At 41.5% G+C, this 13,546-nt stretch overlaps 2 protein-coding genes across 5 annotated transcripts; both read right to left on the bottom strand.

The window, feature by feature from the left end:
- Positions 1–2,902: 2,902 nt before the first annotated feature.
- LOC103717956 (7-deoxyloganetin glucosyltransferase) lies at positions 2,903–4,701 on the bottom strand. The gene is made up of 2 exons (XM_008806540.4): positions 4,065–4,701; positions 2,903–3,966 (listed from the first exon to the last, which is right to left on the bottom strand). Exons 1-2 carry the CDS (start codon positions 4,573–4,575, stop codon positions 3,044–3,046), a joined length of 1,434 nt encoding a protein of 477 aa, XP_008804762.1. The 5' UTR covers positions 4,576–4,701; the 3' UTR covers positions 2,903–3,043.
- A 2,912-nt stretch (positions 4,702–7,613) lies between these two features.
- On the bottom strand, positions 7,614–11,759 carry LOC120104889 (putative pentatricopeptide repeat-containing protein At3g05240). Of its 4 annotated transcripts, XM_039116784.1 has the most exons (4): positions 11,131–11,759; positions 10,986–11,044; positions 9,782–9,832; positions 7,614–8,101 (listed from the first exon to the last, which is right to left on the bottom strand). In XM_039116784.1, exons 1-4 carry the CDS (start codon positions 11,226–11,228, stop codon positions 8,025–8,027), a joined length of 285 nt encoding a protein of 94 aa, XP_038972712.1. In that variant the 5' UTR covers positions 11,229–11,759; the 3' UTR covers positions 7,614–8,024. The 4 variants fall into 4 exon arrangements, 3 of the variants coding, with proteins under 3 accessions (XP_038972712.1, XP_038972711.1, XP_038972710.1); XM_039116783.1 differs by having other exon boundaries at positions 10,986–11,759; XM_039116782.1 differs by having other exon boundaries at positions 7,620–9,123; positions 10,986–11,759.
- Between the last annotated feature and the right edge of the window lie 1,787 nt (positions 11,760–13,546).

Genomic DNA, 13,546 nt, shown 5'->3' with positions numbered 1-13,546 from the left:
GATCGGCGGTTGTGCGGCTTCTTAGGGGTAATTATGTCACTGGGGGAAAAACCATATTCCCCCAACAATTACATTCCAGAATAATACATTAATATGTTATGTTAAATAATTTAATATTATGTTATATTACCAAATATTAATTTACTCTAACAATTATATTACTATTATGCTATATTATAATAATATTATTTTATATTACAATAATATTATATTATATCATATATTTATGTATTAATATATTTTATGTTTTATTATGTTCTGTTGTATAATACTATGCAATGTCCTTTATGGTAATTTTGTCATGCAAAAGTACTTTCTCAGTTTGTTTACCAAATACAAAATAAAGTACCACAGCACTTTACGAATGTAGTTATCAAACAGCAAACAGCTTTTTATAACAGCTCTACTTCAGACAGCTCTACTTCAGATAGCTCTACTTCCAACAGTTTTACTGCCAACAGCTCTTCCAAACCGGGCCTAAGTCTATTTGCAGGCTGGAGGCCTGGGATGATTGCTGTTGAACGTACCACTAGCTATGGGCCTGTTTGGTATTGCATTTGTTATATGTTTTTGTTTTCAAAATCCCAAGAAGAAAACTATTGAACTAAAACCGAACATCTGGGATGTAACCCTTTTGTTTTCTAAATTCTTTCGTAAAAATCTTGAGGTGAAACTAAAAACAAGAAATAGCCGAAGTTTTCTTCAAGCTATTTCCAACATTAATCTCCCTATGATATTTCAGGAACAAAAATAAAAAACAGTAAGAATACCAAATGGACCCTATTTTTACGAAGCCAATTCATCTTCTTAGCTCATGCAGAGTAAGATATTCTTTGAGCAATGTTACGGTGATATGTAGTATGGCTCTAACAGTTACGAGCATTACCCTACTTTTCACTGCATGTTAGGATTAAGATCTGATAAATTGTATATTATATACGTATTCATATCGTATCAAAATTATTATACGACATCTTTTGAGATCAAATACCACTTTTTTTTCCCCTCCTTTTAGTGAGTTTTCTTTTTCTTTTTCTTTTTAAGTGTTGTCCGATTCTGGACCCACCAGCAGCCAGAAAAATTTATCTGATAACATCTAAATCAAACCATGAGATGAGCAAAGGTGATAGGGTTGAGTTAGCCAGTCAAGTCTGTTCAATCATCCTGTCACCTCGATCTCTTTCAGTCATCCTGCGGTTGCTGTCGGAGCGATTTGCGGATAAGATGGTGAAGTAAGATGGTAGATGTGGGGCATAGTGAGGATGAGGAGCGGTGGCCATGGCTTTGGTGCTCGAGTGCGATCTCCGATCCCGTTGGATTGCAGAATAATTAATTCAGCGCTTTCGATTCTTGACGGCGTCTCCGGCTCAAGACCGTCAAACCTCAAGTAATGCTTGATTACGGAATCTATGGGCGGCCGCTTTGTCATGGTCTATGAATGTGACTCGAGGCAATGGACAGACAAAAGATCCCAGTTAATAAAATATCTACTTGGGTTGAAGGGTTTTTGAGATGGCCTTGGAGAGCCGTCTCTTGTAGCATCTTTCTTGCTGCCTACGCACGGCAAATGTCACCACCAAAGCTGGCATCTTTTTTCGTCAGTCTTTCCCGAATGATGGAGAAGGGCAATGGATCCAATACCTGGACCAATGCATACATATACATACCTACACACACACACACACACACACACACGGGGAATCGCAATCTTGCTGAAGATAGCGTTGGAGGCCCATCTCTTGTAGTTTCTTAATTTCTTGCTGCCTATGCACGGCAAGGATCTTTGGGTTTTATGTTGTCGACAAAAGCTGGCATCTTGTTTTGTTAAAACTTTCCTGATTGATGGGGATCGAAGGGCAATGGATCCGTTACCTGGGAACCATGATGTTGACCTAGCCTGCGTAATATACTGTATCTCTATTATTGCTAGGAGAAATCCAAAATGAGTTGCATCATCCCTTGCATCCCCCACTCCACTTGCCTTCTTGTTATCTCCTAGTTGAATCCAATAATTATTTTGTCTATAAACATTGAATATTCATAGTAACATGGTTGATTATAGTGATCGACAAGCAGAATAGGTCAAAAAATGGCAGCGGCGTTCACAATTTTTAAACTTTTGTATTCATCACAGCTACTCTCTCAACGCACAAGCAATTTTTCTGTCAAATTACTTATTATTTAAGTTTTACAAAGATATATATATATATATATATATATATATATATATATATATATATATATATATATATATATATATATATATATATATATATATATATATATATATATATATATATATATATATATATATATATATATATATATATATATATATATATATATAATTTCATGTACAATATGGCATCAACAGGGTTTAAACATTCTTTTCTAAGAGCTGAGAATAGTTAGTAATAAATCAGCTGAAGTTGCAATGACTACTGACTGACAAAGATATAATCTTAAAACTAGAACCCCACAACCAGAACTTTTTTCTTGACCCAAGAAAATAAACCATTTCACTCGAGAAAATCAAATCCGGAGAAAATTCCGAAATAAAAGATTTTTGCGGATTAGACTTAGGCTAAGCGAGGCCTTTTCCATTTGACTTGCATAAGTATACTTTGCGATTTAACACATATTTTATTTTCTGTTTCCCACTGATGTGTTTATGGTAGAGTGCTATAATAAATCTTATTTACCAAAAAAAAAAGTATACTCCCAGCAGAGCACGGGTGAGATTTTTTATTGGCCAGATTCCGATCTTCAAAAAGATGTCATTACCACTGCGAATTAACTTTGGTGACAAACTATATATCAATTGGCACCCATATGATAATTTACCGTTCTCATTTATTTTGATCAAGCTACGTTTATCAGTTAAGCTAGTGTTATCCGTGTATATCATTGCAAGGAACAAGATAATTTTATTGCTCGAAAGAAATAGCAGGATCAAAACACATATTACAACCATAGCGAAAAAACTGTTCCATAAGTCCTAGTTCCATGCATCTGATTGCATAGCCATATGAACGCATTTTCTTCAAAGCAGCGCCTCCTTGACCAACCTGTCGAAATTCTGAAAAGAGGAACCACCTGGCTGCGTTGCTCTGATTGCACTCTCCTTCCACTCCACCGCCCTCCTCCTCATCTCCTTTCCCTTCTCCCCTTCCATCAGTTCCCTCACCAACCTCTCCACCTCCTCTCTCTTTACGTTGCTGTCAATCTCCATTCCGATGCCCCACTCCGTGCAGGCATACCTACAATTAGTCTGCTGCTCCGCAAAGAATGGCCAACTTATCGTCGGCACTCCACCGCATATGCTCTCCAACGTCGAATTCCATCCGCTATGAGTCAAGAACACTCCGATGGAGGGGTGCGATAGCACCGCCTCCTGCGGGCACCAGCTCGCCAGCAGACCCCTCTCCTTGGTCTCGCTCAAGAACTCTTGTGGAAGAACAGCTGAGTCTCCTTTCACAAGGTCAGGCCTGATCACCCAAAAGAAATCATGCTTGCTGTTAGCCAGCCCCCACGCGAACTCGATCAGCTGCTCGTTCGTCATCACCGTAATGCTTCCGTAGTTCACGTACACGACCGACCCGGGCTCTCTCCCTTGGAGCCACTCCAAGCAAGTTGGGTCCTCCTTCCACAGGTTCGAGCTTATCGACGTTAATGGGCTCGTGGTGATTTGGCGAGAGAGCAAGGATAAAGGGCCTATGGTATAGATAGGAGGGAGCATCGATGCCATCGCATCCAATACAGGACGTTCGAGTTCGTCGAAGGTGTTTAATATGATCGCCGACGCCATGGATGATCTCTGGGCCGCATGATTACAGAAATGGAACATGATGTCCTTGGAGTCTAGGGTACGAAGAAAGATTGGCAAGTCCCTTAGCCGGACATTCTTCATCCCCGATATCCAATCGATGGGCCTCTCGAGATATCCGTTAGTGAGATCACAGGCATCTGCGCACCAATTAAGAGAGGAGAACTGTAAATATTGATGACTCGATATTGTGGTTGTATCTATTGATTTAACCTAGCTAGGAAAGTTATCTAGTAACCTTTGAGAGGAAAGATGCCTCTTTCAATGAGATGCTGGTAGTGGAGGTAGCCCATGTAGCCGCATGCACTAGGGGTCCAGAATAAGACCTCGGGGATTCGGAGCTCCTTGGCAACATCGAGTGTGAAGCTCATGGCCCCGTCGGAAACTATGCATGACACCGCAGGTGTGGGAGAGGAAGGGTCATTGAGCTCTGTGATGAGGTCACGGAAGGGGGGAATGCAATTTTTTGGGATGGAATCGCAAAGGGAGGGGATGTCTTGGGTGGCATCCGTGTCGGTCGGAGGGAGGCCGTCCGGGATGGACTGGAAGCGGAAGTCCGGGAGGCTGTCGAGGGAGGAGATGGCTCCGGACCTGAGGAGGCGGTTTTGGTTGAAGTGGTTGTTGACGAAGGTGATGTAGAAGCCACGGGAACGGAGGAGCTTGGCTAGCTTTAGCATAGGGGTTACGTGGCCTTGGGCTGGGTAGGGGATGAGCACTGCATGAGGCCTCTCCGGAACTATGGAACCCATATTTCCTTCCGCTCCCTCTCTCTCCCTGCGCGCTTGCGTAAAAGCCCTTTTTCCCCCCTTGTTTCGGTTGAAGGATGTCAAGGGCTAGGATGTCAAGGGCTTGGCTGTTTTTTTGGTGGATGTGAAGGGCTTGGTTACCGAGCTTTATATAGCCATGGGAAGGAGTGTCAGCGTCACCTCTTTTTCAGGGATACCAGCGAGTGAGGATGTCAATTGATCAGCACCTCTCCATAATAAAATATCAGAAGGATCTCGTGGTAAAAGTATGAGACGCGTTGCAGTGCGTGTATCGTTTGGCACATTTATCGGAAAAATGATAGGTCGGCTAACTGGATTGCCAAGAGATCGGCATTCGGCCGAATTTCCATACTTTGATTTGCAGTTCATTCCCATCCCGTTTCGAATATTTTACTTTCTAATTTTTGGATATATTTATATTAGGTAATACGATCCATCTGTTATATATATATAAAATAATTTTATCGTGCGCCGAATCGGGACCGTGGGATTGAGATAAGGATGCGCTCGATAACCATGCGGACACACAGAGGTTTTGTTAGTTTGTACTTGAAGCCTCCTTTTGCCGTATTGAAAAATCATTTTCACGTTGTTTATCTTTTTCTTGGGCAAGATGAAAAGAGAGAGGGAGAGGAGCGTACTATTGGCCTGCACCTCCGGCTAGCTCCTGCCCCTAAGCTCTCCTTAATTCTTTCCATAAATTGTATATCTTATTTTTTTTAATCACCAATAAAAGTAAAGGGGATTAGTTAAGCTTCACTACTACAATTCTTCCATCTTTTTTAAATTTTCTTTTAGAAAATTAAGTTAAGCAAATTGAGAAAAATCTTCCAACTTCCTGATTGAATTACATATATGAAATATGCCATCCATTTCTTGATGGTGGCCATCGCAGGCTGCACAACTATCAAACATAGCGGGCCCACTAGTATATATCGTATCATACACGATACCTATCTTTGATGATCGTGACCGATGGCTACACAGCCCTATGGTATAGCTCGCACACCGCAGAGGATCCTAGTTGAAGATACAACTTTTGGGCACCTTTTAGTGGAAGTATTTTAGGCCTAGCAAATGTTAGTCAGAGAGTAATTTACTCAATAATAGAGAAGTACCAAACACCGCTCTATTTATGGCCATCCATATATGTCAACAGAATATTGGAAACATGTTTCTCATTAGAGTTTCTTTCCAATCACCATCAGGTAGGAACAACTGGTTGTTTCTTGTGTAGATCAATATCCTCAGCATCCATTGGACAAGCCATTCCAGAGTCTAGCTTGAAAACCAAAGATCTTTCCACACACATATGGAGCTTCCATCACCAATCGTCCATCCGAATGACCCAATCAATCTTTTGCTACTTTTATACACTGCCTTCCAACAAGTCGAACTTCTTAGATGAAGATTTTAGACGGTCCGATCAATATAAATATTATATTTCTACATTACAAGGCTGCTCCAAACACTGTGGGGCATGAAAATTGGAGATGCCAACACCATCTTAAGTTTGTTAGCTAGTGATCTTACTATCAGTTTATAAATAGTATTACATAATCTATACGTTAGATTGCTTCGGCTCAGTAGGGTTCGGAAACCTGGACCACATGAGTTGCCTCCCAAGCATTAGGCATGTGAGTAAATAGAGAAGAAATGACATACAAGTTTATACACATCCTGCTTTACAATAGACTATGAACTTTTGTCCAATCCCAGTGACTCCAATGCTATCTAAATCTTTATGAGGATTCGTACGGTCGTGTGTTTAATCTTACATCGGTTATTCGCCGAGGAGATCTTGGGTACTTATATAAAACTAAGAAATCCAAAAAAATAACTTTCGGCTAGTTTTTTTGGGTGAGGTCCTTGGTAGTTACAATCTCATCCATACTGACTTCCCTACATGGATACACTACAAGAATAATGGTCATTAGCGACGCTTTCTTTGGCCTTTAACGACGCTTTTAAGCGTCGCTAAAAACCATCCCGACGCTTTCGTAAGCGTCGGCAAAGCGTCGCCTATGCTACAGTGGAGAAATTTTTTTCCGACGCATTGAAAAGCGTCGAGGCTTTCCCGACGCTTTTAGCGTCGGCAATTGCAAACTTAGCGACGCTTTAAAGCGTTGCTAGCTGTAATGTAACGATGCTTTAAAGCGTCGGTAGCTAACGACGCTTTAAAGCGTCGCTAATTGATTTCTGGTCGACATTTTAGCGACGCTTTAAAGCGTCGCTAATTGGTCGACATTTTAGCGACGCTTTAAAGCGTCGCTAATTGATTTCTGGTCGAAATTTTAACGACGCTTTAAAGCGTCATTAGAATATTAATTTTTTTTAAAAAATAAAAGCTTTTAATATTAATTCTTGCCTAGAAATCAAACTACCACGAGTCCCTGAAGAATCCCACACCACCTCCACGTCCACCAGTGGCTACGCTATGGCCAGCTGCTCATGCTCCACCGCAACCCAGCCTCAGCCCCCATCCCCACCTCAATCAAGGCGTCCATCACCATCCCGATCCCCATCAGCCACTCCAACAGAAATACCGATCAGGAGGATTCGAGCTCCACCACCATCGCCCTCACCGTCGCTGTCACAGAAATCATCTCAGAAGCAGCCAGCAGAACAAACATAGCTGCAGCAACCATCACCATCTTCTAGAAGATCTTCAGAGCCATCTCCAACTCCAACAAGGTCAAGATCTCCCTCACCACCCCAAGAAACCTCCGAGCCACAACAAGAAGCAACAACTCAGGAGCCCAAATTGGTCCAAAAGCTGAATCTTGGGAAGTTGCAGCAGCTGGGGAAGCGAGGGCACAACAAGAATCATAACCTTAGCAGGTGAGAACAAAGGGGCTACCATGTTAATAGGACATGAGACCGCAAACATGCAAGGCATCCTCCACACTCGCAGAGGCCGCAGGCTTAACAACAACAAGGCCGAGGCAAGCAGCGGTAATAAAGAGATCCAGAAACAGTTGTTGAATCATACAGGTAATAAAAATCCAGCAATCACTGCAAGCATCAATAGCAATGTGCAGAGCATCAACAACTCATTGCTACATGAGAGTTCTCTCATACATTACTTTATAGTGCATTAGTACAAATGTCCTGTGTCAGATGATAATTGCAAAATTAGATGCTAATTATAAAGCTAAAAAGATGGTTTAGGTAGACCTAAGGATCAATTACTTTTTGAGAACTATAGTAGGACCGTCAGCACCACATCAGGACCACCAGAAGAACCAACAGAACCATGAACTTCTCTTGTTTGTAGTATATAAATATCTTTGGTCAGATGATGACTATAAACATTAGGAGTACAACATGTCCACAGCTATGGCCAGATCAAGAAGGGAGGATAAAATAACCAGCACTAAGAGAAAGCAAGATGGCTGAAGAAAATTCTATTTTCTGTAAATGGATTGAAGTCAAAATCCAGGTCTCTCTTTCAATACTAACTCTGTCCCAGTTTCATCGGCAAGTATCCTTCCTCTAAGTCTTAAACCTGAAACACAACAACACATTCAAACTTTCTTAACTCAACCCAAGCAATGTTAAGTATGCAATACGTTCGTCTGAAAGGATTTTCTTTTTAAACACTAATTTCTGTCCATGGGACTGAGCCAGATCAATGAAGTTTTTTTCGACAAAAACTTGATGCAAACAACAGTAATGCATGACATGCTCTCCCATGCACCACATGCCAAAGCCATAACAAATTCTCTGAAAGAAAAGAGAATTTAGAAGAAGTATTAATAACTGTAGAATCCCCAAATGTTAAAAATGCAAGAGTAACTAATGTATAAATCATAAAATATTAAAAACAGTGGATGAATCACAAACCCATACTTAAGAACTGCATTAAATTCCTCATATGGGAATTTATTCTTACAACATAGAAAAGGGAAAGTTATCCCTCCAGTTACTTTTTTTATTCTTAACCACTCTCTAAACACAACAAAAAGAATGAGAGGATAAATTCAACCTTGTAATAGAAATCCAAATCATCATCCTATGCAGCATTAAATATACTTTATTTCTTGTATTTATCCCTCTAACCCAATGCCAAAAAAATTCTGTCCTATTAAATAAGTCGCATCATTTCAACAATATCTGGATGAGTTCTTCTTATCCCCTTAAAATTTATTCTGCAGCCAAATACTGATGCTCAGTAGCCTCAGAGGTGGGAAAGTCAGGCTTACGGTGCCTTGTGCTTTCCTGTAAGTGTACTGTCAGAGGCTGCATAAGAATTAACCAGTCCAAGCATGGAACAATTTCCAAATTACCAAAAACAAGCATCTCAATTATTTGTACCAGGTCAAGTGTAAATACCGGACATTTATATTGGATAGAATGCAGTAAGGGATTTACACATGAACTAAACAGAATGGTACCAAAGTTGGACCCATTTCACAACCATCTGAATCATACTTGCAGCCATCTTAGCCTCTTGCTGTGCTGATGAGATCTTGGGAATATTTGTGGATGATGAGGAATGAAACTTGGGCATAAATCCCACTCTTCAAGCTAACATTAAATTCAGTAAGTATGGGTAAAAATAAAGATATACTTAAGAACTGCATTAAATTCATATGGATCAAAACATTTTCTCTAGCAGAAGTTTCCAAGTTTATCTATTTGAGTTGTTCTAGAACATCACAATATCTAGGCATTCAATTGTTTTTTGTTGACATAGCCATCTCTACAGAAGAAGTAACTATCAAATAACAGCAGAAATTTTAATTAGAATACGAACATGTGAGAGTGTGATCAGCCTTCAAAGTAAAAGACATACAATTTTTTACAGAAGCTAATGCCCCATTGCCTGATCATATGCATTTGTTAATATGTAATTCAATTTAGATTATTTGGAACAGAGGACTAAAAGATTATAAGACAGTTCAAAAGGAAATAAGGAATTAAAGAAAAATCATGTAGGTCTCATCCAAATTTGTTTATCCTTGATTACAAAAAGTAACTGAAGAATCCCGGTGGGGAAAGGAAATATAATTAGAAAGGTGAAGGAAAGAAGAACAAGATTTCCAGGTCTGCATCAATATTTCTGCGTATTATGGCATGCCTTCAAGAGTACGTTAACAGCATAATCATCCCATATCTCTCACTGCAAACTAAAACTATCTGAGAAAGAAGAAGCCATTATTATTAATGGAGAAAGAAACGATACCTGTGGCGAAGATAATAGGATAATGTTCTTGAAATTCTCTAATGTCTTCTGCTGAAAAAGGATAAACAAAATGTATCAGCATATTTTAATTTGGGAGCAATAATGTGATCGGTAATAGATCCATAGTACTAATCCCTATTTAAGGTAATTGTTGGAATATAATTAAGCCTTCAAAATTCATGGCTTCCTTATGGTATCCATACCATAAATCCTAAATTCTGTAACGATAACATGGTCAAGACATTTTTTTGGTAGGCTGGAAGCTCATCTTGCCTCATGCCTTGAGGCAAAGTTCTTTGAAAATGCCTTGAGGCTCATGGGGGAGGCTACATATAATGTGACACCTAGATCCAATGGAAGTCTCAATGATGGCCGACTTATCCTTCAAAATGATGGAAAAGTACTTTGAAAGTGCCATCAGTGCCAGCTAAACCAGGTATTTTATCTTAGAATATGCCCTTCACCACAAAGTGCAAAAGGTGAAAGCAAAAGATTTCCATCAATAAAAAAAGTATAGCCTATGACAATGATATATTTTTGATATTTTGTTCTTGTAATTTTGCTGCTTTCTTTTGAGTAGGAAATCATTTTACTAAATGAAAATGGTGAACACAGAGAAAAATATCCATCGTTGGAGCTATGAGAGTGTGAAATGCAGCCTATGAGAATAGTCATTGCCACACCGATGTTTAGAAGTGTGGAACTCTAAGAATATCTGATTGGTGGTAATAAGCAATCAAAAGTTCGGCACAAGCATTAGCAGCAAACCTTGTAAAATTATCATTTAAACATGGAACCACTGACATAACATAAATTGTGTCTGTCTACTCACTGAATGTGTAACGACATTCTCTGAGCATCAATAGTTTAGGAGCTGGCAGACCAGCTGATTAAATCAGGTCTGATTGGAACCACCAGGACATTGTTTGGCAAGGTTGGTTCTTCTAGTAATCCATATGAACAGATCAAACCAGCAAGTTCCAAGCAGATAGGCCAGGTTGCATATCAGTGGCATGTTTGATTTATTAAAAGACTGTGCTGAAAGCATCAGCCAAGGTTCAAGCGAATGACATTAATTTGGCATAGAATCACTCAATCACCAAACAATAAATCTAATTGCAACCACTAGGGCATTTAAATGTAGTAAAACTTTAATATTAAAGCACCATCAGCTAACAAAAACTATAGCAGCATTGTTTAATACCATCACATCTGGCTTCATTGTCATGCTTCTGATGATCCCTTCTGCCTCTTCCAACAACCCTGCTCGAATCAACAAATCAACCATGCAACCATAATGCTTCATCTCAGGCTGAACCCCATAAACTTTTGACATATTCACAAAGTACCTGCACCCTTCATCCACCAACCCAATGGGCTTTGCACTCTTCTCCAGTTGCATCACTTTAAAGCGGTGCAGTGCCTTCATGAACCTGTTACTCTGCATAGCCCGAAATCATGCAGCTCCAAGAAACCACACCTCTTTCTGCCATTAGATCAAATAACTCCCTCACCAAATCCAGCCGCCGAAGCCGGTCGCCGTCGGCGAGCTCGCAGAGGCACACCACGCAGCCCGGCTCATCTCGTTCCCCCTCCGCGGCCGCCGACGGCAAGGCCTCGTAGGCGAAGGGGCGTCCGGAGGAGGCCACGACGACGAGTCCGGCGAGGCCGGACCCGGCAGCGGAGAAGAGGGGATCGTCGGCCGCGGCGGAGGAGGGGTGGAGGCGTTGGAGGCCGAGGGAGTGGAGGAGGCAGAGGAGGAGGGAGCGGAGGTAGGAGACCCACCCGGCGGCCGCCACGACGAGAAGGATCGGGATGGAGTCGCTGGAGGCGTCGTGGAGTCGGTTCGGGAGCCCCATTTCTTTCCCCCTTCTCCATTCCTTCTTTTAATTTAATTCCTTTCTTAATTTAATAATTATTACAGAGTGAAGAATCGGGAGAAAGAAAGAGGGAGAAGAGGCAGTGGGCGCCTGGGGCGGCGGCGGGGGAGAGGGAGAGGGCTTTGAAGGGGGCATTGAGGAGGAGGAGGAAGGGGATTTGGGCTTATCTGCGGCGGAGGAGGCGGGAGATATCCACAGAGAGGAGGCCAACGGAGAGGGGGAGGAGGGGAAGGAGATGCGGCGGAGGAACGCGATTTGGGGTCGCTCGAAGGAGGGGAATGGCTGAGATCGGCGGAGGGAGGGGGGAGTCGGTCAGCGTGAGCTATAAGGGATTTAAGGCTGCGGAGGGAGAGGGTCGATCGGGGTTTGTGGTGGGAGATATGAAGTCCGACGACGCTTATAAGCGTCGTCGCATTTCTCCCTTATGCCGACGCTCTTTAGCGTCGGTGAATCCATCCAAAGCGTCCGCGAAAAATTTTTTACCGACGCTCCCTCAAAGCATCGGCATTTACTGTTGCAAGAAAAGAAATTGCCGACGCTTTTATCTAGCGTCGGCAATTTAGAGTCGGCAAACATCTCTTTTGTTGTAGTGATAGTACTGTCCATGAGCCAAGAGCTTGGTGGTGTTAGATCCCTAGAGGAAGTCCACCTTTGTTTCAAAAAATGCAGAAAGGCAACAACAATAGAATCCTCCTCCTCCACTCCTTTTCGAGTTCATAACCTACAACATTCTGTTTCTCCTCCTTCTGAAAACAGTCAATTGGTGATAGAACCTAATATTCCCATCCCATTCTGCAGCCATTGAGGTCTTGATTTTTGAAGCTACAAAGTTTCTTGCATTCTCAGCAATTTGTGACACTTGCTAGGGTGGCGCCTAAGTATCTACAATTCAACCCCCCTAATTCCCTGCTCTGCCTCCCTTTGCTGAGTTTGCTCTCAGAATATTGCCGCTTGTCTACTCCTAGTTGCAAAAGTAGCTCTGGTGGCACTCTGAATTCTCTCTTTTGTAACTTCTTTTGTTCCTTTCTCACAAGTTGTCTTATTCTACTTGGCAACCATACTTCTTATTAATCCTTTTTGTATTCTTTATTGTTTGCCTCAATCAATAAAAGATGGGTGGTCCATAACCACCCTTTTAATCACAACAAAAAAATGAAAATCTCCAGTGGCACTCAACTTCTGAGAAACGTTATATGTGGGAGACCCAGTAGTATGAATTTGCCAAGCATCGTGGACAACATGTCTGGACTATCAAACTAACAACCATAAGTTCTCAAAGCGAAAAGTATGGTGGAAACCACTCCTCAGAGCCTACATGAAGGCATCCAATCGTTCGAAATCGAAGTGCAGGAGGTGCTTTTATGACAAGAAAGATTCGAGTTATTCTAAGTAAGAAAATTATTCGATGGACCAGATCTAGTGGGCCAATCCAAATCCGAGGCATGTATGTAGCCGATTATAGGATGAATTCTTACCCTTTGATCTTGAATAGTTTAGATACAAGGAGGGTAATGTGGCAAACGGCTATTAGATTGGTCCACTGGCAACAAGGGGATGTCAACAAAAACTTACCTCTGGTGAGCTCTTTCGGCCTGATTGACGGCAAAATCCTCGAGATCCTCCATGGTAATAAACTGAAATTCATTCTCTAATTGAGGGATTCCAAAGACAAATCCTGGAGGAGAGGGAAGAGCCCCTTTTATAGATGAAATTCAAGGCTTAATCATGGTAGGATTGGCTCCTCAGTCTCTGAATATGAGTCCTCTTTTTCCTCTTCCATCTGCAGGCCGTGTGAGCCGTTACTCATGCTAGGCTTGCGGCCCAAATTATGTGTGGGCTGGTTAGTGGACCGGGCCCTCACATTCTCGCCCCTTTAAATAATTTC

Source organism: Phoenix dactylifera, unplaced genomic scaffold (genome assembly GCF_009389715.1).
Source record: "Phoenix dactylifera cultivar Barhee BC4 unplaced genomic scaffold, palm_55x_up_171113_PBpolish2nd_filt_p 000139F, whole genome shotgun sequence".
In the NCBI taxonomy this organism is placed as follows: domain Eukaryota; kingdom Viridiplantae; phylum Streptophyta; class Magnoliopsida; order Arecales; family Arecaceae; genus Phoenix; species Phoenix dactylifera.
The sequence above is the reverse complement of the archived record's forward strand: the minus strand, read 5'-3'. Positions and strand labels throughout refer to the sequence as shown.

Bases quoted from the DNA above. Each gene is read 5' to 3' on its own strand.
- LOC120104889 (XM_039116782.1), bottom strand. From the start codon at position 11,228: ATGCAGAGTAACAGGTTCATGAAGGCACTGCACCGCTTTAAAGTGATG. The intron at 9,833-10,985 runs GTATTAAACAAT...ATCCTTTTTCAG, and splicing joins CAATGAAGCCAGATGTGATG to CAGAAGACATTAGAGAATTT. The intron at 9,124-9,781 runs GTATCGTTTCTT...ATTTAATGTTAG, and splicing joins TCCTATTATCTTCGCCACAG to CTTGAAGAGTGGGATTTATG.
- LOC103717956 (XM_008806540.4), bottom strand. From the start codon at position 4,575: ATGGGTTCCATAGTTCCGGAGAGGCCTCATGCAGTGCTCATCCCCTAC. The intron at 3,967-4,064 runs GTTACTAGATAA...ATTGGTGCGCAG, and splicing joins AGGCATCTTTCCTCTCAAAG to ATGCCTGTGATCTCACTAAC.